Here is a 27,732-nt window from a genome sequence, read left to right on the forward strand (position 1 = left end):
ATGCCTAAAAACAGCAAAGTAGTGAAAAGAGAACTAGATGATGAGGTCATTGAGTCAGTTAAGGACCTTCTCTCTAATGAAGACTCTTCAGATGATGCCTTTAAGAAGAGTGAACTTATGGTTGATGATCAAGAAGAAAAAGATGTAGATGTTGAAGAAGGCTCGGATGTAGAAGATGAAAGACCTGCTTGGAACAGCAAACTTCAATATATTCTGGCACAAGTTGGATTTTCTGTGGGATTGGGGAATGTGTGGCGATTCCCATATCTGTGTCAGAAAAATGGTGGAGGTAAGTCTTGTGACAGCTAGTCGCAGCTAAATGATGAAGCTAACCTGTCAGATTTCACGGTTAGCAGAGAGGTCCACAGTAAAACCTGCTCCAGTATGTCAGGTTTTTCTTTTAATCTCTGCCAGAGCCTATGAGGAAAAACCCATGTTCTCCTTATTTAGAGAGACACATCTGTTAAAGTAAGTAGCAGATTCTTTTAAGATTCCATTTCCTCATTTTAGGGGAGAAAGCTATTGATATGACCTTAACTAGTGGTCAAAGTAGTGGTTAAGCAAAACACATCTTTATGGAGGGGTTGCACTATTTAGGACCTGATTATTGTTGTGCTAAAGTGTTCTTTATAGTACTTGGACAATAAATCAAGGCACTGAATCTGCATCCGCTTTAAAGACCAAAGCGGTATTTGGTCTTTAGTATTTAGTGGTGCTAAGCTTCACACCTTTACTTTTTAATTGCCTTTAGATTCTAAGCCATTTGATCCTAATTTACTTTCTGCAAGAACAATAAAATACTGTAGGAATGAAACGGATTTTTTTACTGATGATAATTTAAATCATAACGTTTACATTAAGGGAATACATCTGTTTTGTGCTGGTGAACTCTTTTCCTGAATAACAAGTTACCTTTCACTTAGAACAATAATATCAAGCTGTTTATTTGTTAGCTGTCGATCTACGGACTGGAATGTAGTATGAAGTATGAGGCTGGAGACCTTCCTTTATGAATCCAGGATTAGTATTTTATCCTATGCTATACTGTACCCTACTATATACAACATTAATGCACATCATATTGTAGCTAATTACTTAGCTGAATTCAAAACAAATCTGTCACATACAGAAAGTGAATCTGTACTACAAAATAGAAAATAAAGAACAACATTTTATTTATGATGGATTTTACAAGTTGAATGGTAAAGCCGATGTAATTGAGGAGTACAGAAACGAGCCTAGAATATAATCAGAGTACAATTTTGTACTTTTATTTGTTGTCTCTCATTCAGTTCAAGCAGTAAAAATGGAGTTTATACTTTCAAGTATTCTGTGTCCAGGATAAAGTCTGAATTCTTTTTTATCTAGTTATAAGATTTTTTTTTTTTTTTACTCACATTTACCTTTTTTTTTTTTTTTTTTTTTTCTTCTTTATTCTGGAGAGAAAGTCATTAAATGGTTGATTTAATGATTTGTGTGGAATACAAAGTTTCCTTCATCTGTAACTGTGATACTGAGAAAACACGTTGAATGTGGTTTCTCAAAAAACAGCTTTGCAGTGGATGGCAATCTTATCTAGTCTGCTAGACACAGTACTGAACTGATCATGTGTCACTACTAGTTGAAAAAAATAATACATTTGTTAATGAACAATTTTTAAAACAAACTGATTTGTAGTTAAAGATGTAGCTATTAAAATATTTATATTTTTTTATCATTTCATCCTAAGTATGGTGTCAGGATGTAGTCTCAAGGATAATGCATTACAGCAGTTTGTTTTGTGTAGTTGTGTCCCTTTTGAAAGTCTGTGTTTAATATAGTTAGTTACTAATTTTTCAAGCCCGTTGGATTCTCCTTCAAAGCAACAGAAGAGATCTGTTGGTATGTTCCTTAGCCTGGTGGCTTCATACCGTCAGGCACTTTTAAAGTTATGCTGCCAGTGAGTGTAAAATTAATTCAGATCAAATATAAATGTATTAAAGTAATTAATAATTTCACATTTTAGAAAAAAAACAAAACACTTTTCAGGGATTAGGGCACTTCATTAATCAAACTTGAAAAAATAAATGTGGAGTCATTTCAGGTTGAAATTTAAATGTTTTCCCCTGTGCAGTGATTGCAAGAACTTGGATATATAACATAGTCTGTGGAGACACAATGTTTTCTGCACATGGCTGAGACAAGGATATATTTGGCTTTTAACAATAATTGTGCAGCATTTTAGCGAATTGCAACCTTCAGAACAACAGGGAAAAGCAAGTGATCATTAGAGCTAAAGCTTTCTTGGTTTTCAAGTTAACCATAATGTAAGGAAGGGAAAAGTTCAAACACATGGTAAAAACTACATGCATTTTATGTGAGGCTCTAGTTTTCTGCTACAGATACTATTTCATATATGTTTCATTGTAGGGAAAATTAGAGTGTTTTTATGCAACCCATTCTAACTATCAGTGTCAGAACTGTTCTGTAGTGTTTTGCTGAGAAAGCTTCACTATAAGTACTCACTGAAGGCTCTGAATATAAGGTAAACAGCCTTTTTGTGGATTTTCATTAGAACTGTTTCAGTGGAGTGTATGGCTAGGTCTCCACCTTCAGTCTTGTCCAAACATTTTTCATTTTCTCCTATGTTTAAGCAACTTACATCTGGCAAATACGATCAGGCGAGAGGAGTATATTGAAAAGTAGTAAAGCAATACATCTGCTCCAAGTTTAAAACACACAGAAGTAAAAAACCGTAGTTACTCATTAATTTCCTTCACAGGTTTCTTCCAACGTTAGATGTTCCAAAGCCATCAGTAAAAGAGAAGGCAAATCCTAACCATGTAGTAATCTTCAATGTTGGCTTTTTTTTGTAACTTCTGTGACATAAACAACAAAAGCAACAAAATAAACATAGAAAAGAGACAGAAAAGTTAGCCCAATTAGATGTGTATTATTTGAGGGTTTTGTGGAGAAAAAATTGGGTGTTTACTCCCCTGTTTTCTAGGGAGATAGGGTTTGTTTATGGCTAGGGCCTGTGCTATGCCAACACTCCTGACTTCAGAGCTCTGTACGGCTTCAGTGAGGTATCTGCGGTGCCATCTTTAAAGGTAACTTGTGTATTGCTACACTGCACTGGTACTTGGACGTCCATAAGTATCTTTCCAATCTCTATTTCCAGATCTGGTCTATGCTGCCAAAACAATTGCCTTCGCTTTCTTTCTTGTGATCCTTTAACAGTTTTTCCTGGTGCTTTAATTCATACAAACTTAAAAATGTTTAGAGTAATATCTTGTATTTTTTATGCTTATTTAAGTTACAGCTAGACTGGGTAGCTCTTTGCTGGCTTTCATACTTGGCTCTCTCCCACAAAAAAGTTTGTCATGAGAGGTGAGAGAAGAGGCTGGTATGCAGCTGGGACAAACTTTGATCCACATTTGGGGTGTAGCTGTAATGCAGGAAGTATCAAGAGAAGGAAAAAGTCTGGGAAGAGACTGAGAGCACTCCAGGGTGCTCATTTTCTTGACTTGGGATGAGAGGGAAGGCTCAAAGGAGTTTTAGGCTCTGCGAATGAGGGGCTGAGGGTGTTCAGTAAAGTTTTGAGGAACTCACTGTAGATATCTCTGCTTTCTTCACCTCTGTCCTCACCACAGGTCCCCCTTCTCACTGGTAGGCAATGCCCAGTCCCCCTCTGGCATTTAAGGCACCTCCTCTGCTCTTTGCAGCCTAACAGATAAAAAAGCTGTTTCTTCCTTGATGCCTCACAAAGGTGATTTGTGTTGGAGCTGGGTATACTCTAACTTAGCTTTAAAGTTTTTTTTTTTTTTTATATTTATCATTTTTACACTTAGACAGTTTATTACTCCTTTACTATATGAAGACCAATATGTGTGTTTGTTTAGATGGGTACACTTCCTATATAACAATTTCATAACCTATGTTAGCATGCAGTAGGTTCAAAGCTGCCTTAGCTTCCTAGGATTGATAGTGAGCCTTAAAAATAAACTGCTCAGGTCTACCCAGTCTTGCTGTGAGGCTGATAAGTAGTGACAAACTAGACCTATATTTTTCTGCTGCTCATTGCTGTCATCTGGTGAATAGCTTGAACACCTTCCACTTTTTTCAAACAAAGGAAATATTGAAAGTTTATTCTGTTTGGTTGTTGTGTTCCCTTAGGATTAGCAGAAGTAAAATGGTACTTTCACATATGGGAAGTAACAAAAGCAAACTAAGTTAGGTGTTCTGCTAGAATAAGTGATATTTGAGTAAGTTTTATTATGAAGACAAATGAGCATAGTTATCTAAGAGGTGCTTTCTAGTGTTGCAGATGTTACTGGGAGTCTACAAAGTACTGCACACCCAAAGATTTTGTGTTGCATTTTCATGAGCATTAACTTAATTTTCCTGATTTTTTTTTTTTTTTTTTTAAGGTCAGTCTTTTTAGTATCTCTGTGACGTAGAAAGTCAAAGGAACTAGTAAACAATGATAAACATATAAAAGCTGTGAGCAGCATAGGGAAATCTGTAGCAGATTATCTTACCATTATGTTTTGAAAAGATTGACATGAGTAGAGTCACATCACAAGTTTTTACAGTTAAGTAGTCTGGATTTTATACTGAAATACCAGCAGATTGCACAGTTAAGTTCTGTGGTCTTATAAAAAGCAAAGCAGTTATTGCTCATAAGTGCTGAGGAAATAGTATGTAAACTGTTAAAGACTGAGTAGTCATTAGAAGCTACAGTCTGATTGTCTAATACAAGCGGAATGGGAGCAAAGCACGTATTCCCTTGTATTCCAAAACTGAGTATGGATTCAGTGGCTTCATTATTTAGCTTTTGATCAATAATTTACAATTAGTGCTTTGACTTCAATGATGACTTCAATATTATTTTGTGATTCTGATTTAAACTGTATTATCAGACTCAAAATTCAGTTGTACTTCAGTGTGCTGAAAATGTCTTATTTTTATTTTGCAAATGTAATTCTTCATTAAAGATTATTGGCTAAGGGGATTTTCATCCTTTAAGCACAGTTTCGTAAATAGGCACACCTGAACATCTTTAAACTGAAAGACTAGTAACAGGAAGACTATCCTATCAGTAGGATAGACTACAAACCTACAGAAAAAACTCAACCTTTTATCAGAGTTTTCCTGATAAAAGCAGTTTATATTTTGTAACGGTAAATAATTTCACTTATAGGAGCTTAGTAGACTGTAAACCTATAGTCTTCTCTTGCTCACTTGTCATAACTTTGAAAATTTTAACATTCGACATTGAAAATAAGTTGATCTTCATCTGAATATCAGCTTCTCGCTTGCTTTCTATTAGTAAGTGTCCAGTAAGCTATAAGAACTGGCATGTCTCCTCAAGACAGTGGTAAAGCTCACCTTCATTGAATAAGAATTAAGTCAGGTACTAGACACTTAATTAAAAACTAGCACAGCAGCAGTTGAAACAAATCTGGAAAATTATTAGATTTTTCAGGTTACATCAAGAATGGCTAGAAGAGTTCTTCTGTAGTATCAAGGTAGTAATAGTTAAGTCATCTTGCATTATGACTTCTGAAGTTATTTTCCAACTCTAATCACTATGAATCATGTCACTTTATGTTATTTCCCCCCCCCGAGCATTTATAAAAACTTAAATCAAAACCAATGTTAATATTCCATTTTTATCAATAATGTTGCCAAATGTAGTACATCTTGTAGTATCAAGAGAGACAACTTACCAGTTATCCCATTGCGGTGCTTGGTTAAATAAAAAAATTAAGAAATCAAAGCAGTGCTGTGCACAGTATTGACATTCACCAGTTCCTGAAATCTTTTGTATCTTTGTCGTTCATTCTAGTGAAGAAGAATGAGGGTTGTTTTTTTTAGATATTTTTTTTTTCCTTATGAAGTTGAGATGAGTTTTTTTTTTAATATGAAAGCCAGTGTTTAAGGCCAAAATATGCAAAAAAGCGACTTTACTGTAGAATAATTTTAAAGATGTAGAAAGGAGACCTGCGGATCATGAACGACACAGAATTGTAATATTCAGAAGGCTGCTTAACTGGCAGATCTAGCAGATAATATAACTAATTGTAGGATGCTGTTCAAGGCCAGCATGTATAGTTTATTGTTCTAATTCAGATAAAAATGATGCTTACTCAATATTGTAACTCGAAGGCCCCATGTTATCATGCACTGGCAAATAAGAGACATGCTGAGCTGTTTCCATAGTGATTCTGTTTTATGATGAAGATGTCTTACAGTTCTTTGAAGTATGTCTAGCTTCAAGGGAAGGCTGAAACAAAATACTTGTGCAGAGATGCTGTGGTTTCATGTTGACTGTAGGGCACAGTAGCCCTTTGCAGCTGTGAAGTACAGTTGTATAATCAGCTACGTCCAAACTGTATTGCACTGAAACTCATATGTGCACTATTTTCCATTATGTCCTTCTTTTGGGGAGGGGCACAAGATCAAAAGGGAGTTCAGCAGGTGTAAATGATAAGACCACCGTTACAGGTGCTCTGCACAAGCCCTGCAGTATAGAGATGAAGTCTGCTGGCTACATACACTGAGATACAGGGTTGTGTCATGTGTAATGTAATGTGGATTTAACACCACATTTATTTAACTCATTTAGTTGAATCTAACTGATAAATCTTGCAACTTACATTGATACTGCACCATAAAACACCCACGTCAGCCCAGTCTTTAAACATGTGCTTAACTTTGCAGCCTTGTGATAAAGGTTGTGGACTGGGACACTGAAGAGCTGGGTTCAGTTCCTGCTCTAGTACAGTCATCCAGTGGGATACAGGGTAAGTCACTTAGGCCCCAATTTTTTTGAGCTGTTTAGGCTTGTCTCTGCTCAGCTATGCAACACCTGTCTAATTAAGACCTCAGGTATCATTTACAGTAGTCTTATACTATTTAAAAAACTATGTACTGTTGGCTTTCAATTAATTGTATGACCAATTTTTTAAAGATAGTGATGCCAAATCTTCTCATTTGTGGTATGAATTAACAGTATACTTCTGTCTCACAGAAATTTTGAGAGAATGTTGATGGTAAATCAAGGGTATTTAATAGTATTATTTGTCTTATATATTCTTAAGACGGACAGTCCCCCTCATTCTGGAATGTGGTTGTTACTCTATTCCTTGGTTATCCTCATGTTTATTTCCTTCTGTCTCTGTCTCTCTTTTCATAGTTCTTTCTGTTATGTGCACGTACAAGATGAACCACAAGAGACTCCAAAGTACTGATTGGGAATGTAGCTGCTACCTCAGTAGAAATAATACTAAAGTCTATACTGTGCTGAAATGGGTAGATAGACCATAATGTTTGTCTCTGTGAGGGTGTATGGTAACCTCAAAACCAGTACATTGTTCAGAGCCTGGCATAGGTTTTGACCAAATGCTGCTCGAACAATATCATTGCGTATCATATTATCATGTCATGAAAATAAAACACAATGAGCTATTTCATTGCTAACCATGGCCTGTAGACTGTGAGGTAAATAAGATCAATATTCTTTGTTTGGTCCACCAGTAGTTTTTTCTCAGATTTTTCTTTCTTCTGTCTTTTTTCTTGCTTTTCTTAGACTCAAGACTGTAGTTACTCCATGCTTAAAATCTTTGTAAGATCTTTATAATGGAAGGTGATGTCCAATTTGTGCTTATTTCATGAAGAACAAAATAGCAAGTGGACCTAAATAGGAGTGGATGATACCAGAAAATCTGAGGCCTCCTGCACAGCTTAGGAAAGTTAAACTTTTCTAAAATAAATTGCATTCCATGAGATAAGCTACCTACTAAGGATATGCAAATGACAGTGTATTTTGATAGACTCCTAAAAAAGCCCTAGAAAGTTGATGCTGGATGAAGAAACTTAAAGTAGGACTTAGCTGGAGTTGAGGATAAATCCCAAATTGGTTTCTGAACTTTGATCATCTTCCCTGTCATCACAGAGATGAATAGACTGATTAGACAACTTAATAGCTCTTAGTCTAAGCTTCTGAGGTCTTTAGATCTTTGCTTTGTAGCTTGCTCCAACATGCTGCAGTCTGCATCTCTTAAGTGCTTTTCTTTAGCCTTACAAGTGGTTGCAGTTAAAAGTCCTAAGCCCTTTGAATTAGGTGGCCAGCAAAGTACTCTATATTGCAGCGTAAGAGCCATGCATTTGAAAATTAGGTGCCACGTTGCTAATTGCCGATGCCTAAATGTTTTGTTAGTTCTAGTACTAAATACTCTGCAACAGCAAGGAGGAGGCTAGGCTCTGAACTTGTCAGTGCAGTTAGTGTATGGATGTATTTGCTTGCAATTAGTTTCACTGAAATAAATGGAGATACATCCTGAAGTTAGAATTATATATGACTACTTCCTGGGAACACCACCTTGAAAAAAGGAATTGTTTTACATATATATATATATATATATATATATATATATATATATATATATATAAAGGTGAAGTAACAGTTGCATTTTCAAATATGCCTTCAGTGAGAGCTCGTGAATACTGCAAGATCTGAATCTAAAATACTCCATGTCATTTCCACCTCATGTCTCTAGTCTCTGTCTGGAGCCTGGTAGAAATGGGCTGATAGAGTTTTCTTGCTTAGCTGGATAGAATCATTATTCTATAAACTGTGAAATCCCCTTTCTGAGCATCTGAGGTGCACATGGAGAAATCAACAGTATGGTCTTCTGAAACTGCTTAAGATTGGATGAAATTCAGAATATTGTATGCACAGTATTTTCCGTATTTCCTTTATAAATTCAGTCTTGCTGCCCTGTTACAAGTCAAGGTGTAGAGTTTTTAAGGGATGTTGATTCAGCTCCTGATTGCATCACTGTTTCTAAAAAGTTAGATCAAATGCCCAAAATTTCATGCAAGCAAACAACTAGATTAGGTAGTAACTCACTTTCAGTAAGTTTTGCCTCAAAATATTTTAGTGCTTTAGAAATTTGATGTCGCTGGGCTTTTCATATCTTACAAGATTTATGGCCAAGGTTCAGGTAAAATTACTCTGCATGTAATCAAAAAAAAGCTTTGCAGTGAATGACACTAATTCAAACTTGAAACTATTAGAAGGTTTCACATTTGTTTTGTCAAGTTCTGACTCTTCTCCCTCTCACTCTGTTTTATACTTTGTTCCTTTCATAGGTGCCTATCTTGTGCCATACTTAATCTTACTACTGATAATAGGGATTCCACTCTTTTTCTTGGAGCTTGCTGTGGGCCAGAGGATCCGCCGAGGGAGTATTGGTGTGTGGAATTATATCAGCCCTAAACTTGGAGGAATTGGATTTGCAAGCTGCGTAGTAAGTTTTTAACATTAATTGTGTGATTTGATTTCAGTCTGTATGATTTAGGCTTTCTGTTCTGCTACAGGAAAAGGCCACTGATTTGTAGCTGGGCTTCAAAGTGAGTTTGCACTGTTTTGAAAGATGTTAAATTAGTACGTTAAAAATGTTGATACAGAAGTGCCCGTAAAACCAATCAACTTGTATTTTGTGATTCTGACTAGGGAACAGAGTAGTCTTCTGGAGAAAAAAAGCCTGTAAAAAAATATTAGGTGTTACGTGATAAATACAGAGAAAAGTGAAAATTTAGAAAATGCCAGGTACTTCAGTGGGGCAAGCCATTCAGTTCTTACTCTGACTTATTTTAGTTAAAACTAGGTTCAGTAGCTGATATGCAGAAATATGCAGAAGTTCAGTAGGTGTTTTTTTTTTTTTTAATTTACAAATGTAGTTAATAAATTAACTTTTTTTTTTTTTATAGGTATGTTTCTTTGTGGCTCTGTACTACAATGTCATTATTGGATGGAGTCTGTTTTACTTTTCCCAATCTTTTCAGCATCCATTACCATGGGACCAGTGTCCTTTAGTTAAAAATACATCTCATACCTGTAAGTCTATATTAATGTTCTTAGAAATCATATAAAATATATAAAATCTGATATTTTCAAAAAAAAGGAGAAAAAATGCAACTCGGAGAGAGACTTGTGGGGAAAAAGTGTTGTATGCAAAGGTGCTTTTTCGTCTTAATACGATGTCATTTTATAATACTTTGAAAATATACTTAGAAAAATACTATCAAAAAACCTAATCTAAGGTAAATATATACTGTATTTGGGAAGGAACATCACTGTCAACAGCATTTTAAAGAGTAATGAAATTAAGAGAGTGCTATTTAATGTGGTGCAGAAAAAAACAATTTCCGATTATTTTTTCTGATTTTGATACTGCTTTTTATGCTTATGTGGTGAAAAACAAAGGTGGGAGGAAAGATATTCCTACATTTCAATTAGTAGGGTACTTCCTCGTGTCCGAGTAAAAATTGTTGCATTACTAACAAGGCAGAAGTTGGAAAACTGTAAACATCAATGAAATGCATGTGATAAAAGCATTGTTTGCTTTGTAAACTAATAGAAATTAGATAATTGGGCATTGGTTTGTTGCTATAATGAGATGGTCTCAAGTGGATATATTATGCAACAGCATTAAAAGTTCCTTATCCCTTGGTTTCGATTACCTCATAATAGTTACGCATTTTGTATTATCCTTGCTCTTGAAATATGAAATATTTCTTTTCATTTCTTCCTATTTCAGATCTTAAATTTTCTTTAATTACCTTTTGTGGTTTTTTACCACTTTAATAAAGAACAACCAGGGACATTTGAAAAGTTGTACATTTTTATAGTGTCTTTGCCAGAGTTGCTTGCTTCAGTTGTTTAAAATAACCAGTATTTGTGAATGTTGGCACACAGTCAAATTGACTGTATCCCACAAGCTATTGTCCATTAATTGAGCCACAGTGTTTGTCTGTTTACATACTCTTATCCTGCCTAAAAATTAAGATACAATGTCTCAGCCTAACTTCAGCCGAGGTCATCTGAACGACGCTTAAACACAGAAAAGTATTATATTTGATAATATCCTGTCATTTTTGACGGTTTATTTCAGTGAAGATCTGACACCTGTGTTAGGTTTCTTAAAATTAGTATATTTTTCCCTTCTTTTCATTAATTAACCTTCACTCAGGACCTAGCTTAGAGATACGATTGATTGTCAGATATAAATAATTTATAAAAAAGTTAAGTACGTATTTTCTTTGAAGAATTCTCTCTATTTATATGTGTTATATGTCTAGATACACACAATTTCTTAAACTGTTCGGTAACATAAGTAAAGCAGAATTACAATATAATAAAAAAATCACTTCTGGAATACACATAGCAACTTTCATTTAACATAGCTGTGTAGGAGCCATTTTTTCCTTTTCTCATCACTTTGGTATCATTATATTATTTTATCATTTCTAATAGTAATTAAGTGCCTGTTAATTTCAGTGTCACATCAAAGCAGACACAATTGAGAATTTGTTTTCCATATAGTTTCAAAATTAATATAATTCAGTATTCAATTTCAGAGAGATACTTTTCATAGTATGTAAGTCACAGTATCGTATGTAGGTAATGTAATCTTATGTGTGGTAAATGAAATGCATGTCTTCATCTAGGCCTGCCTACTATTTAGTACTGAAGTGAAAATTAATTTTTGCCTAGGACCCTGATTGACCATATGCAAAGGAATATGTTATCCCAAAAGGCTGTTTTACAAAGATTTTTTTTCCAGAACCTTTCACCGATAGCAGTCACTTTTTCTTTTAGTGAATGTCTTAGACTCCTTGTAAGTTTGGTTTCTCAGTAAATGACAACACAATTGCAAATATTGGGAACTGGTAGAACACTATTATGAAATGTTGGGAAAATACTTTTGTCCTGAACCCATACTTTACTTGCTGACATCTCTTGACAGTTGTGGAGCCAGAGTGTGAAAAAAGTTCTGCAACCACTTATTACTGGTACAGAGAAGCGCTGAATATTTCCAGCTCTCTGTCAGAGAGCGGGGGTTTAAATTGGAAGATGACTATCTGCTTGCTAGCTGCCTGGGTCATGGTATGCCTAGCCATGATCAAAGGCATTCAATCTTCAGGCAAAGTGAGTATACTGTTTACCTAAATGACAATGTTTTACTTTGAAACATTTCACGATGTTTTTGTTCACCACACCCTCTCGTGAAATATGTAGGAGCAGGTTAGAAGCTGTGAGTCACACCTGTATTTGTATAATCTGAAGCAGAGGAATGTTAGTAGTTAAACATTAAAATTGTAGTAATTTTAGTGGGAATTGTAGTAATTTAGTGGGAATGGAAATCTGAAGAAGAATAATTTCTGTTCTCATCAGCGTAACTGTTGCAAGTAACTGTACCTCAGCTTTGTTGAACTGTTAATGCAGCCTAAGTCTGTGTGTTTCTGAATGTCTAAGGAATTAGACTTCTATGTATACTCACAATATGACTGCAGTGCGCTCAGGTCCTCAAAGTTCCTTGGCATTTTGCTCTTCATTGTTACTGTCATTGGAATCCATGCTTCTGTCATTAACACGGGTGCTTTTCAGGATTCTGGATTGTTTCTTCTGACTAATAACTAGCCATCCCTTTGCATCTGCGTCCATCATGTTGTCATCTTTCCTTTCCATGCAGCCAGGTGGATTGGCTAGTGAATGATTTACTAGTTCTGTTGATCTCAATGGGACTTTCAGATGAAAAATAATCTGTTCTAATAGCAGAATTCTTTGCCATTAAAAGGTTTGGTACTGAGATGGAAATTTCTGTGACCTCTTTAGTGTATTTCAGTAAAAGAAACAACTAGCAAGTTTAGCAAGAGAATCATTTTACTAAACTTTAAAGCACAGAATAGATTTGTTTTCATTCATGATGGAGAATGAAAGATCGTATTTGACTACTAATTTTTTATTTACGATTTGTATTAAATAAATGAGTCAGTGTGTCAGAAAGGTGTTCTGTTATAGAAGTGTTTAAGTGATACAGAAGCCCAACAGTGTTGGGCTTCACATGTGCAGTAGCAAAAGCATGCTGCTTCAGTGTGGAAAGCTGCGCAGCGTTGCACTTCAGGATTCTGACAACTCCGTGGCATTTTGTTTGTCCAGTAGTCAGTGCAATAGTGCTGTCTAGTTTTTATGACTCAAACCTACTAATTCTTAAATCATTTCTGTAGATCAGAGAATATCCCCAGCTTTTCTTCTGTTTTGGCAGTAAGAATTACTTAGTGGTGTGAATCCATTGGTTATATACTTTCCACTGACTCTGTCTTCTCTCCTTCTGAAGACAGAATGAGTTTTTGTTCATGCTGCATATCCTTACCATACTATGTACTTGAATCAAAGTGCATTTGTAAAGTGAAGCATTTCTAAAACAGTCTACTTCTGTTCTCGTCGTCATCTCATTGAATTCATACTGAATTTCACTGGAGGCTCAGCAGTTTGTTATCAGTTAGTCAACGCAATGGCAACTGTATTGTTTTGATACACTACAGAATTTATTTTACAGTCATGTGATTTTGCTTTCTTCTGCAGAGACAAGGGGAATGGGAAGTGTTCTGCATATTTCTTGGAGCATATGATTATCAATTCAGTTATATACTGAGTAATGAATTAAGCTATTGAAAATAAAATCGGTGGATGTCATGTTAAATTTCTTTTTTATGTTTTTCAGATCATGTATTTTAGTTCCCTTTTTCCTTATGTGGTACTTTTATGCTTTCTGATCAGAGGACTGCTCCTTAATGGGTCAGTGGATGGAATTCGTCACATGTTCACACCTAAGGTATGTGCTTAATTTCTGTTTGCAGTCTATTAAAGTTTCAGTGGCAATTTGACCATTTATGAATGCTGTCATTTAAGCTTATTATCTTCATAGAACATTTGACCATTTCCCTGTTTGGTTAAATTGCAAAATTGTTGTTGACCTCAGTGGCACAGTATCAAGCCCTAGGGTCCACATGCTCTAAGTGTTCCAAGGGTCTGTGTAGAGCTACCTCCCTTAGGTGACAAGTTCACAGAGTTAGATGCCTTTACAAAGCTAAGCAACTCAAACTGTTATTTCCAGGATTTAGGATGTTTAGAAAGCTCCAAATACTGAAAAGAGAAGCAGATCTTAAATCTTGCCATTCTCCAGGATTGAAATGCCTAGTTCTGGGATGTCACAGTGAAATGCCTTACCTTGAATGCTGTCACAGATTTACATAATTAACTTGTCCCTTTTGGAAGGGGATAGATTTGTCCCTTTTTAGAAATAAACTAGTGCTGTTTGCGTAGTAGCCCAAAAGTACAGGAGACCTGTCTTTAATGCTCTGCTCATCCTGTAAAAGTAGTGTAAGTACTCACTACTCAGCTTTCCTTACCATGTTCTGTATGGTTGTCATTCCAAGGTAGCAGTGGGTCTAATCATACATTTTTTTGCTGTCAACATTTTTACTGGGCATGTGTCTTACAGAACTTTAGATTTTCTAACTGTGGAGGTGAGAAGGGATGTTACAAATCATTGTTTAGCCTGAAGATCTAAATTCTACCCACACCCATCTCAAATGCTTGTAACTGTATCTATACTACAGGAACAGCATGCTTGAGTAGTCAGAGCCATACTTGCTCAGGAATGCATAACGCTGGGCTTCATGTTATATTATTGTATTATGAAATGGACTTTCCAACAAGTGCATTTCATAATATAGTTGAGCAGAACAGGACTGATGTTTCAAAAATGAAAGCTAAATAAGATCATTAAAATCAATGCACATAGTGGCTAATGCCAGGTGACAGGGATGTTGTCAGTTGTTTTGATTCCAGGTGTTTTGAGTCTGGAGAACTGTCATCCTATAAAAATGACCTTTGTTAGCTATCACATTGTTATTTCTTGCGTTGTGATGTGCAGTTGTGCTCTGCTTCATTCACGGTCACCGCTTTAGAGTTGTGGTTCTGCAGGAACTTGGAGGCTGCTCAGGCAAATTTGGGAAATCTGAGGAACAGAGAAATGCAGTGCTTATTGATGAAGAGGAAGTCTATAGCAGAGATGGAATACAGGCCTCTTGAAGTTTTAATTTGGTTTCTCAGCCACAGTATTAATCCTTTCTTTAACTAGAGAAGTACCACTAGATACTGAGGGAAAGTAAACACTGAAACTCCCCTTGAATACCAACACCTCTTCATTATTTCATCTTTCATGAGTTAGACCTAAAATAAGTTGCAGCTGATGCTTACTTTATAGTTACGTTATAACTTAATCATACAGTTGTTTCAAGTGTTCAGATAAACAATCTTGAAAGAAAAATTGTTTTTAATTTCTGCTACTGGTTTCCAGTTCTGTATCTCAAAATTTAAGTTGTGGCTTAAATTTGAGGTTAGGAGGCCTATATGTCACCTACAGTATATGTGAATATACCTTGAAAAGTATTTTCCTTATAATCTCTGATTGTTTCTGTACTTGAGCGCTAATTTGGACTGTAGGTTTGTATGAAACTACCTGAAGGAATTCAGACTCACCCACCTGTTGTTGTGTCCATTCGCTCCATTGGGCTTACAGTTCATTTGGGCAGGCAGACTGTAAAAAGAATTGCTAAACTGATCTAGGTTGAAAATAATCCAGATAGATAGACATGAGGGGGGAGAAAAGTCTTTTCAGCCTCGATTAGTTCAGCAAAGGACCACATTTTGACCACAGACCATCAGAACACTGCCACAACAGTTGTGTTAGCACATTGATGCAGATGTGGGAGCACAGGGCTAATGAAGGGGAGAATTTCTTTCTTTGGCGTGGTTGATGAACAAAGCAGAAATTCTAAACAATAACCTTAATGAAAAACCTAAAGAAAGGTACATGAAAAGCCCACTAAAGTCAACTACTACAGTGAAACTGTAGGCCTGTATGAAGCTTAAGTACAGAGCCCCCAAAATTTCACAGAAAATATCTTACAATAGCAAATCAATCACAAGTTTATTTTAAAATGCTAGGCAACGTGTATCTGAGAACGTACTGCCTTTGATGATACCAAATCATGTATTGCAGAAAGCGAGAAGTGTTTTGCTACTTAAACCTTTTACAGATTTGGTAAAATTAAGACTATTCCTCGAGCTCCCTCTAGTGGAAAAGGTCTAGGGCAGCTTGAACTATGTGCAATAGCTACTTGTGCATTGTAATTACAACAAAAATTGTAAGGCAGTAACAAGCTTATTGTCATAAACACCTTTTTTTCAAATACGTTGTATTTTAGCTATATGTAAAAGAATAAAGAAGGTATCTGCTACCTATCTATAATAAATATTATACCTTTATGGGAAATTGGAAAATTTTTCAAAATGTTATCATAATAATAGCAGACTTATGGTTTTTTTTTTTCTCAGAATAAGACAGTCAGTCTTCTGATGCTGTAATCTATGCTGATGCTTTTTAGTTTTACTGTTTTTGATAAGCCTAGGGTTTAAAAAAAAAAAAAAAAAAAAAAAAAAAATCCCAAAACCAGAAAAAAATCCCAACACATTCACAGAAGTAAGGTCTTTCACTGTTAAATGAATGGGGGCCCTGAATCAACTTAAGAAAATCTAGTGTTTAAATTTCACATGTATTTCTTCTTTATGATTCAGTATTATAAGGATCTGAGATAGATAGATGATGACTCATAACTTTAACAAAGATACTTCTTGAAGTATGGTCATCTGAAAGAGCAATACAGTTCATTTTTTTGATAAAAGGCTTAGTTGTCCCTGAAATACATGACCCATTTAACTTAACAGTAAGTTTGAAGCATCTAGCTTAAGGGAGATTTGACTCATGGACTATACAGATTATGGTGGCTGGTGTTTATTTCATATATTGCATTTTGCTTTACATATTTGCATGTAATAGAATTCCATATAAGCATGTGTATTTCATGGTCACTTTTTTTTTTGAAAAGTAACAACAAAACAACTTTCAACATACTTACTGCATTTATAAAAGGGTTGATCATCCCAAAATAAATCTTAATTTTAACAACTGATAATACGTGTACTAAAAAAAAAAAAAAAAAAAAAGACTGATGTCCTCTCTACTTTCACAGTATAACTAGCTGCTAGTTCAATAATCATATAGCTCTAGTAGTGTCTCATTGTTAGGAACATACTCTGTTTCTCTTTAAGGATTGTATCATATAAAATCAATAGAAGTTCTGGCTGATAAGTTCACTCAACTTTAGGTGTCACATTCAGCTTTCATTGTATCATAATAAAAATACAGATGTAGTGGAGTATTAGCATTTTGTGATGTAGGTTGTCTTCCTGTTTTTTTTCTGTTGTCTTTTCATATACTAGAAATGCATTTTATAGCTGACATATATTATATCTAATTTCAAACAGCTTGAAATAATGCTGGAGCCCAAGGTCTGGAGAGAAGCTGCTACTCAGGTGTTCTTTGCCTTAGGGCTTGGATTTGGTGGAGTCATTGCCTTTTCAAGCTACAACAAGAGAGACAACAACTGCCATTTTGATGCTGTACTGGTGTCCTTCATCAATTTTTTCACTTCCGTGCTGGCAACTTTGGTGGTGTTTGCAGTTCTGGGTTTCAAAGCCAATATCATAAATGAAAAATGTGTTATCCAGTATGAATATCCATTTCTTTTTTTTTTTTATTATTTTTATGGTATATTTCATTTATGAATTAACACAGATCATCGAGTTTGATTTCTCTGTTCTATTGTGTTTTACAGAAATTCAGAGAAGATTTTAAAACTTTTGAAAGTAGGCAATCTGAGCCAGGATATGATCCCACACCATATCAATTTCTCAAGCATTACAGCAGAAGATTACAATTTAGTTTATGATATTATTCAGAAGGTTAAAGAAGAAGAGTTTGATTCTCTTGGTCTGAAATCTTGTCAAATTGAAGATGAACTTAACAAGGTAAGAGTAATAAGTAAGTCTTAAACACAGAGATTATGAACGGGTGAGTATTTCGAAGCCTGAAGTAAACTGTGAAGTATAGTTACACGGAGTATCAGTACAGTATACCTCCGAGCAGTGCATCTCTAGAGATCCATATGAAAACATGGTTCTATGCAGGGTCACATTCCAGCTCACCTGAGGACTTTTGGGTCCAAGGTCTTAATATAGTCTTCACTGATTTATAATATATTCTGATCATTATATTGCTCTTCTCATGAGGTTTTAAAGTTCTGGGTTTTTTTTTTTAGAAGAGTTGAGTGTGAGGATTTTTCCAAAGACTAAACAGAGGAGTACCTATCAATTTCTCAGACTGATGTCTTCTAATATTAAGATACAATTATTAAATATAAATACTACTTCACTAGAAAGTAAAAAAGTTATTCTTTACTTGTTATGTAATTGCTTAATGAATATCATCCTGTGAAATTTTTACAGTAAACCAGATCTGTAAAAGAAAAGATACCTTTCTAGCTTTTTCAGTGGGACTTCCAGTTTTAAACTCTGACCTTTATGTAGTTGCACCAGTATCTGAAGCTAAAATGTCAAATCAGTGACTTAGACATTAAAAGTTTCTATACTATTCCTACCATTTAAATTTGAAACAAACAGGTATAGAAATGAAGTCTTTTATATACTTACTGGAGAGAAGAGAGTGTATTTTGTAGCTGTCCTGTATAATAGCTCTCATGCAAAATTATCAATGAAAGAGAGTAAGAAGTGTGTTGTTAATATCAATCAACTTACAGATTCTCAGCCAAATCCTGTATTTCAGTAAATAGTATTAAGTTTGCAGGTTTGGAAGTATCACATATTAGATAGCAGCTTCCCACTCTAATTTCAAGATTTAATCAATGACATTGCATGAATATAAAGTCAGACTGTCACACTAGAAAAAAAAAAATACTCTCCATGAATAATAATGTGATTTTTTTTTTTTTTTTTCTTTTCTTTTCTTTTCTTCTCACTGACAGGCAGTTCAAGGAACTGGTTTAGCTTTTATTGCCTTTACAGAAGCAATGACCCACTTCCCTGCTTCTCCCTTCTGGTCAGTCATGTTTTTCCTCATGTTGGTAAATTTGGGACTGGGAAGTATGTTTGGAACTATTGAAGGCATCATCACACCCATTGTTGATACCTTCAAAGTCAGGAAGGAAATTCTTACTGGTGAGTTGCACAAACTTTCTTTTCTCACTAGAGCTAAAAATTTTTTTGGGGAGTATAAAGTCTTGTTTTCTGACATGAAAGTTTTCAGTGCTGACATTTTACAGAGCAGTAAGTCACTGTATTCCAGGCTGTACTTCCCTGCAGAGGCACGTTAATATCTGCAAGTAAAACCTTTCCCTGAATGCTACAAGAGCAGGAAGATCCTAGAACTTAAAATCTAATGGAGGATTTCTGTTACAAATTTCTGTATGGTCAGTCCTTCTGAGCTCTTCCAGAATACTTTCCATCCCAGCCTGTGTCACAGACCAGGGAAACAAAGCAAAAGAAAGAATGAAAATACGTTGCAAATTACTATGAATTATTCCTCAGTAGGCCAATGAAATCTTAATTTATGATGAAATGTTTCATATGTTAAAAATCAGTACAGTTACTCTCTAGAGGAACATATTTTTCCCTGTTGAATGTGGAAAGGGTCTTAAACAAGATGTCTGTCTGTCTGTTGTGTGTTTTTTTTTTTTTTTTTAAATGCCTAAAGTTATGTGAGGTGTAGCCTGTTCATGTAGCTCTGACATTGTCTTGTAGCAGTTTCTCTTTTTGAGCTAGAACATCAGCATAAAATGTGAAAGTTAGGTTTATGAAAATCTTCAGGACAGCTGCAAGGGACACAAATTCAGATTTCATATCAATACCTGTGACAGGAGAGAGAGAAAATAAAAAATACCATAAGCTGCTTTAACATTATCTAACTCTATGAAGGAAATAATAATAATATATTTTCTAAGAGTTAACCCCTGATGCAGCAGGGCACTGCTCTTTCCTGACTGCTGAGTACTTAGATAATAAGTAATATTTAACAGAAGAAATGTATTTTTTTACTTTGCTAGATCTATGAATAAAATTCTTCATAAAGATTAATCAGCTGATTTTTCAGAAGTCCTAACCTATTGAGCACTTGGGGGTTTGTTGTTTTGTTTTGTTTTTTTAAATTGGCTTTTAAATTGTTATTGATTAACCAGTATGACATTTAGAAATTAGCTGTGTTCCCTAAGTATATATGCACATACCATGATATATAGTCATTACTCTGGAGTAATGGAGCATTTTACAGTAATCCCTTGTTATTGCATTTGACAAAAAAACCCTATTAAGATAAAGGAATAATCAAGAACTGCCTTTCTATGGTAAATTTTGAGTGTTATGCATGCATGATTTTTGCTAAACTCAGTTGTACTCAAAGGATTACAACTTATAATTAACTTATAAAATTGAAATGCTTGAGTTATACTTCATGCAGTATCAGTGGGATTTAAGAAGGATTATGCCTGCACTAAAGTTTGTGCTTAGAAACCACAAATCTTCAATTGTTGCAGAAGTGTGAACACATTTGCAACTTTTTGCACCATGGTTCCAGTTCAGTCCCTGTTGAGTTCAGGGAATTCCAAATTGAGTTGAGTTCAGTTATTTCCAAATTGGACTCTGCATGTGTAAGTGCTGAGTTATGATGAGTATACCTACCACAGCCTTAGTTTACAACTACAGATGCGTATTTTTGGGGTGTAATGGTAAGACACTATAGGAGAACATAAGAATAACAAGGATTTCTAAATTCACATACACATGGTTCTGATAGTCTAATTCTTTTCTCAGGGTCAGTAATAAAACTCGATGTGGTTAATGAGACTCAGTTTGGGGAGATTTTATCTGTGTTCTGGTCTTGTCACCTTGTATTAGGAGTTCACATCCATTTGTAATGATGTCTTTTATTCTAAATTTCTGTTCTCTGAAAGTCATTATAACAATAGTTACTACAAGGTTGAAGAAAGTGATTGCTCTTACACCACAGTATTTTAAAAAAGTGTCATCGTCTTCCTTTCACTACCTTAATCAGTACTAATTGATTATCTGGGATTTATGTAATGGGTATATTCTGTAAGGATATTTTATACTTTAGCCCAGATTCATTTCACCTAATTTTAGACTGCTTAGGTGTATCCTTAGCCTAAGTTCTCAGTGGGGGGAAAAAAGGGCACTTTAAGTGGAAAAATGTCTTACTGGTGCTCAACGTACAATTTATTTTACAATTTATTGAAATTTGACTTATTTTATGGCTACTTAAGCATTCAGTCCTATTCTCAATGAATTTAGCAGGAAAAATTATATTGAGATTCATTATGCAGGACCAAGCATTCAAGAAATATATTTTGGGTTGTCCCTGAACAAAAGAAGGGGCAGAAATTTTGTTGCTTAGTGCACGAATACATTTAGACAGATTCTAATGGAAGTTCATGCTGTGAATGATCTAGGGGAAGCCCAGCCTTTTTATTTTTTAGAGTCATAGTCTGAAACTTTGGTTCTTTTCACTTCCAAATTCCAAAAAGTGATCTAGTGGCCAGGTAACATGTATGATGTTTAGCTTACCAGTTTTGTTTATTTTAGCCTTGCATTCACATTAAGTTAAATGTTTAATGAGAAATACTAATTTAATTAATCTCTGCTGTTTAATCAGAACTGCTGTAATATGGCAATTCCAGTAATTCTAATTTAATAACTTTTCTGTTGTATAGGGAATAGGTAGGATTCCTAATATTCTTAAAATTGAGATGCCCCCAAAAAGGAAAATGTTATCAACTTTGATTATATGAAATAATGCGTTTTGTATCTTTCCTGTTTCAAACTCTTTATTTCCTCTTTGTCTATGGAACTTTGTTATACTTACAGCTCACATTTGTGTCCTTTTATTCCAGTCATCTGCTGCTTGGTAGCATTTTTTATTGGCCTGATTTTTGTGCAGCGCTCTGGAAATTATTTTGTGACGATGTTTGATGACTACTCAGCTACTCTGCCCCTGCTTATTGTGGTCATTTTGGAGAATATTGCAGTCACCCGCATTTATGGAATAGAGAAGTAAGTGAACGAAGTGTATCTCCCTGTCCATATCAACAGTATTCATTACAATAATTATTACTATTTTAATTATATTGCGTGAAGTATTTGTGATGTACACATAAATACAAGTAAGTAGAAAGTGGGTCAATCTGGAGGTGAATCTAGTCTGTTTTTGAAAACAGGTTTGGAGCAAGGTATACTGCATCAGGACAGTGTAGTGAAACCCAAAGAGCAATTGCAACAGATCCAAAGAGAGGAGGATGCAGTAAAAGAGGCAAAATTAGAGAGTTAGAAAGGAGGCTGGATATACAAGTATAAGAAACCTATATAGAAATCGGACAGCAAGAGAAAGATTTCAAGAAGTAATAACCATGGCCTAAGCAGCAGATGAGGATGAGTATTCTGACCAGATTGGCAGTATTCCAGGCAGCCTGAGAAAGGAACAAAGCAAACTCTAATGGCAGTAACAATAAGAAAGTTTCAGTTTATGAACTAGATTTAGTTTGGGGTGTTATAGCAATTAATTGTTCTTTGCATTAGTTGTGAGAGAGGAAATAGAGGAAATGATAGCAAAGAATAGGATGAAAACTTACTTGGAAGCAGTACAGTTGACAGTGAAGTTAAGTGACCTTCTATCAGTGATGGCTGAAGAGAAAAGACCATCAAGTCCCTCTAATTTTTTTTACATCTTATGACCAAAATCACCAGAATGTGTTCACCGAGCAAGATCAATGTGTGCCACACTTAAGGAATAGAAGAGCTTGTATCAAAAATAACTCATGCCATCCACAGATAAAACAGAGTATGCTATAATAGCATGTTGAAGTAATTTAAACATCTGTGATCCCTTTGCATGTACAAAGGGTGACATAAAATGGGTGGGTTTTCATTTGAATTTTTCCTTGTTCAATCTGAGTAATAAGCCAGTCCCTTGCCATAATGAAATAAAACTATAATAAGAAAATTTTAATTTTATGGTTTCCAGACAGTGTTTCTGGTCTATGCAAGTAGTGCCTGGTCTGCTTACTCATTAAGGGAGAATTCCCACTTGGGCCATATGTATAATCCCATAATTGATCACATAGACATGAAAACACCGTGTAGATGTTTTTACACATGCAAACAAAAGATGAAAGGGATGACCTGAGTATCAGGTGGGTAGTGTCTGTCAGGTAGAGTTCCACTGTGAAGGGAGGTAGACAGGCCAAAAGTCAGCAACTTAACCTATGAGAAAGCTGGTGTTTAAAATATGGTAATACTTCGCTTCTGAATCAGCGCAGTTGATTCATGTTTTCAGAAGAGGTTCTGACAGGATATAGTGAAAAGTCAGCAGCCAAATTTCTCATTCATAACAGCCACCTGGACCTCCCTCTGGAGTATTCCTAATATTTCTTCTGATGCATATTTCTCCAGAATATCCTTCTTCAGGAGCCTAGCATTCTTGTTTGCAGAATCAACAACTTCAGGTTGTCTTTGGCTGTGATAGTACCAGGGGGTCCTCCTCATAGATGACGATCCATATATATGTCTTATTAGACACATTGTCTTTGATCAGATAGAGGAAAAAAAAAACCAACATTGCATCCAAAGGGATTACAGCCAAAGGACAGAAAAAAAGACAACATGTGAATCCCCTGTAGCCAAGAAGGAAAATCTGCCACGCTGGAATCGGTGTTAAAGGAGCGTGGTAGCTCTTAAAAGAGGACAAGTAGAATGGAGCTGATGAAAGACTTTAAAGTGAAGATAATAGATTTATGTTTAACTGGATGAAGAACTGGAGATCCCAGAAAAGAAAAGGCTATCTATAGAGGGCACAATCCATTTGTAAATTCAGCTTCTTTATAATGATGTGTTTCATTGCAGTGTAAGCAAAGGACAGAATATCCCAAACTATGCACTTCAAAAAATTTTTTGAGAGTTTATATGACAGTAGCTTCACATATGTAACTGCTTTGAAAACATATTTATTGCTATAAGAGCTTTTTCAAAAGCATTTCAAAAGGGAGTGGGACCACAAGGAAGTTAAAACAGAATCAGTGCTTGTGCACTCTCCAAAAGAATTAATTATAAAAATATTCTCTCTTTTTCTACTGGCTCTGGAACCATATACTCCTCCATCAAGAATACAAAAATAGGAGTTTTTTTCATGTCATAATTTGCAATTTTGAGGCACAAGGAGGCAGATTTAAAAGTTCACAAAGTTTTATTTCAGCAACTTATATGATGCAAACCATAGCTTATGCATAAAGTTATTTTTTTGCACCGCAGCACACATGTGGGTTTGAAATTAATTTTGTAGAATCTGTAAGATGTGCTGGTTGTATATGTCCTCAAAAGTAATGACACATGCCTTAGGAAACAACCCAGTAGACAATATAAGAAGATGTAAAAAAGAATCTTATAAAAGAAAGGTGAGTTTAAATATCTTTCCAGCATGGTCTGGCAAGCAGTTTATTAAGTCACTGCACTGTGTAGCAATACCGTCTGTTCATCTGTTCTGAACCAGTAATACAAGCTCTATTTTTCAGTTCATCAAGTAATCTAAACTGCAGCCACTTCTATGCATGCACTTTTTCAGTGTGTCTGTTCCCTCAAATTAAGTGCTATGTATCAATTATAGTACTTGAAAGCTCAGTGTATGCACTAACAATAACCTTTTATTCCCTTCACAGATTTATGGAGGACCTGAAGGATATGCTTGGGTTTTCTCCAAGCCAGTATTATTACTACATGTGGAAGTATGTTTCACCTTTAGTATTGTTATGTTTGCTGGTGGCTAGCATTGTCCAAATGGGATTAAGTCCTCCTGGCTACAATGCTTGGATTGAAGATACGGTATGTATGTAACAGATACCATCACCATCATAATGATCATATCTGAAGTATTTCAGAAGTACACGAAAAGACGAAAAAATTGCAATAAGAAATTAAAAATCAGTATAAATAATGACATGGTTGTTTTTATTTCAAGTAACATTAATGTAAAACCAACTGTTTTTTAATTTTAGAGTAGTTCTGCTTTAAAATATAACTGCTTGACACAAACCTTCATGCTTTTTGTGGCTTTTAGTTTGTGGATATATGTTGAAGAAATTCTTAGGGATAGGAGAGGTTGTTCACTTTCATTAACTCTTATTTTACTGCAGAAAATAGTTGGATGATAACACTGAATAAATCATTTCAGATATCACATCAATTTTTTATGTGGAATTAAACATTGAGATTTTGCAATGTCGTAAATTTTCCCCTTTGGGAACACGTATCACATTGTAGGTAACAACTGCATTAAAACCTGTCTCTGATAAGAATGTTTGATTTGTAAAAAACTTGTCTGTGTAAACTGCAGAGTCAGTGCTGCGTGTTGCTCCAAAAAGAGATTCAGTCAAGATAACTCCTAAGCGTTCTGCTAGTTTGTAGGCTCATCAGCTCTCAGCTGTTTCTACAGGCTTGTCATGCAAAATATAGGGAGCATAAACTGTCAGAGAAAAAAATCTCAGGCCCCCTTCTGAATGGACAATTGTCTGAGTTAGCCGGGGCGGGAAATCACAGCAAAGACGGGTAAAGTGTAAAAAAGTCTACGTTACTGTAGGAAGACCAGACAACCACTACTACTTTCTCAGGATTCTCAGAAAAATGCTCTTGTCATGTTTGTTTCTTGCCCTGAAAAGTTAGAAATACCTTAGAATACCAAACATAGCGTTCCTTTCCATGTATAAAATTAAATGTTAACTGAGCTACTAGGCAAACAGTCTGTTGGCCAGTGATTCGTGAATGCAGTAGAGGTGTGGGGTGCAGTTACTTCCCCAGTAAACGTGTTACAGTTTGCATGAAGTTTATACAAAGTAGAACAATTACACAGGGTTATCTGAGACAGTCCCTGTCTAGACAGCTATTAGCCTCCAGAACAGGGACTTATTTTCCAGGCACAGTTACAGACACCTCTGCACACTTGTGTGTTCTGAACATCCTTTAAAGGATCAGGGAACAACCACAGACAAATACCGAAGAAGGCCTAATGTGAAAATCTTGATTTGGGTTCTACTAGAGTGCTCTGAGCATCTCGGAAACTCTGGGACAGTGTTTTGGTCCTGCTTGCTGGCGAAAGGTAGTAATCCCACATCTGTTCAAATTTGAGATCTGTAGCGGTACCTACATCGTGGGTGCAAGGTGACAAAAAGATGAGTGTGTGTTTGAGAACTCCATGCCTTGGTGAGGACTGTAGATGTGCTCTTTTTTAAGTAAATATGTATTAATAGTTTTTTCTCTTGGGTTGCTCAGGCTACAGAAGAGTTCCACAGCTATCCAACATGGGGAATGATCGTCTGTATATCGCTGATGGTATTGGCCATACTGCCGGTCCCGATAGTCTTCGTGGTGCGCCGTTGCAACCTTATCGATGACAGCTCTGGTAGTTTGGCATCTGTGTCCTACAAAAGAGGCCGGATAATAAAGGAACCTGTTAATCTGGAGGGAGATAACACAAGTCTGATTCATGGGAAGAGTCCAAGTGAAGTGCCATCTCCAAATTTTGGCAAAAACATATATCGAAAACAGACTGGATCACCAACTCTGGATACAGCTCCAAATGGACGTTATGGTATTGGGTACCTGATGGCAGATATGCCTGATATGCCGGAGTCTGATTTGTAACTGCAGAAAAAAAATGCTGTTTGTTTCTCGTCTCTCACTGATCATGGCTCTCCTATGAGAAGTGGTCAGCTTCATTTACTAGGGTGCAATCTCAGGTGCTCCATAGTGACAGTCTTTAAAATGTCATGACTGTACGTAGAGGTTGAGAAAACTTCCTTTGGATTAATTCTCTGGGTTTTGATTTGCACTGAAGGGAACATATTCAAAATCAACAGCGGCCTACATCTGCCGGCATAGCCAAGAATTTGATTTTTTAATTAATTTCTAAATTTAAAGCTTTCTATCTCTGAAGCCCGGGTCTCACTCAAATGATGAAATATTTCTGAGGTGGTATCACTGAACATGTTTTTTTTTTTCTGCTTTCAGGTTAACTCCCCAGTATTAAAAGTGAGCTCAGAAGTAGTTCACCAAACCCCTGTTTGTGCAAACACTTGTATATACCTTATGTAGATATGCTGTACTTATTTTGTTAGCACTGATGACTACTTAGGCTATTAGCTGAGTAAAAAACAAACCTGCAAACTATTTTCTTATGTAATAGCTGTATAGAGCAATAGTATTAGAAAATCAAGGAGTAGACTTACAGGAAGGCGAGGAAAGATTCCCTGTTCAGTGGGGACTGCATAAACCGTGGCTGTATATTTTGTGTAAAATATTTGCTTTTTCAGTGTGAAAACAATGTAAGAGTGAGTCACTCCAAGAATCTTAAGGATTGTGCAGATTCTGCATTTTTTTCTATGCTGTGTGCCTAAAGACCTTCTTGATATTTATTGTGGTTACAAGATTACATATATATTATATTTATATAATATACTTGTAATGTAAATATGTATATTATTCTGTATGTAGTCGTTTCAAGAGTTGAAGCAAGATGGCTTTTTTAATTAGTCTCCTTCAGTTTTGCTTCTGTTTTATGCAGATAATTTTTTTCAGTCGGTAATTGTTAAGAACTGTATGTATGGCATTACATTTTAACCTATGAATAAAGAGATTGGCAAGATATTTCTCTGTGATTTCCTAATACACTTAAAACACAGCCTGCTTTTCCCTCAGCTGGACTGTCTGAAAGAATAACATTTAACAGCTGAATAGAGATGCTAAAAGAAACCTGAAAACAAAAAATGCTAAATCAGTCATCTTAATAAACTATTGGACAAGGACTTTCACTGTGAATACAGTAGTTGATGTAGCACTGTAACGTGGTATGATACTCTGGAAGC

General features: G+C 35.5%; 1 protein-coding gene across 1 annotated transcript; it reads left to right on the forward strand.

The window, feature by feature from the left end:
* Positions 1–26,512, forward strand: SLC6A15 (solute carrier family 6 member 15; the record flags this gene model as incomplete). Its single annotated transcript, XM_082308527.1, has 11 exons — positions 1–289; positions 9,139–9,296; positions 9,760–9,886; positions 11,799–11,980; positions 13,557–13,667; positions 17,228–17,469; positions 17,578–17,770; positions 18,784–18,976; positions 21,721–21,880; positions 24,535–24,697; positions 26,141–26,512. The coding sequence occupies 11 exons, from the start codon at positions 1–3 to the stop codon at positions 26,510–26,512; spliced, it is 2,190 nt and encodes a 729-aa protein (XP_082164653.1).
* Positions 26,513–27,732: the final 1,220 nt, after the last annotated feature.

Source organism: Platalea leucorodia (assembly GCF_965183815.1).
Source record: "Platalea leucorodia genome assembly, chromosome: 4".
Taxonomy (NCBI): Eukaryota; Metazoa; Chordata; class Aves; order Pelecaniformes; family Threskiornithidae; genus Platalea; species Platalea leucorodia.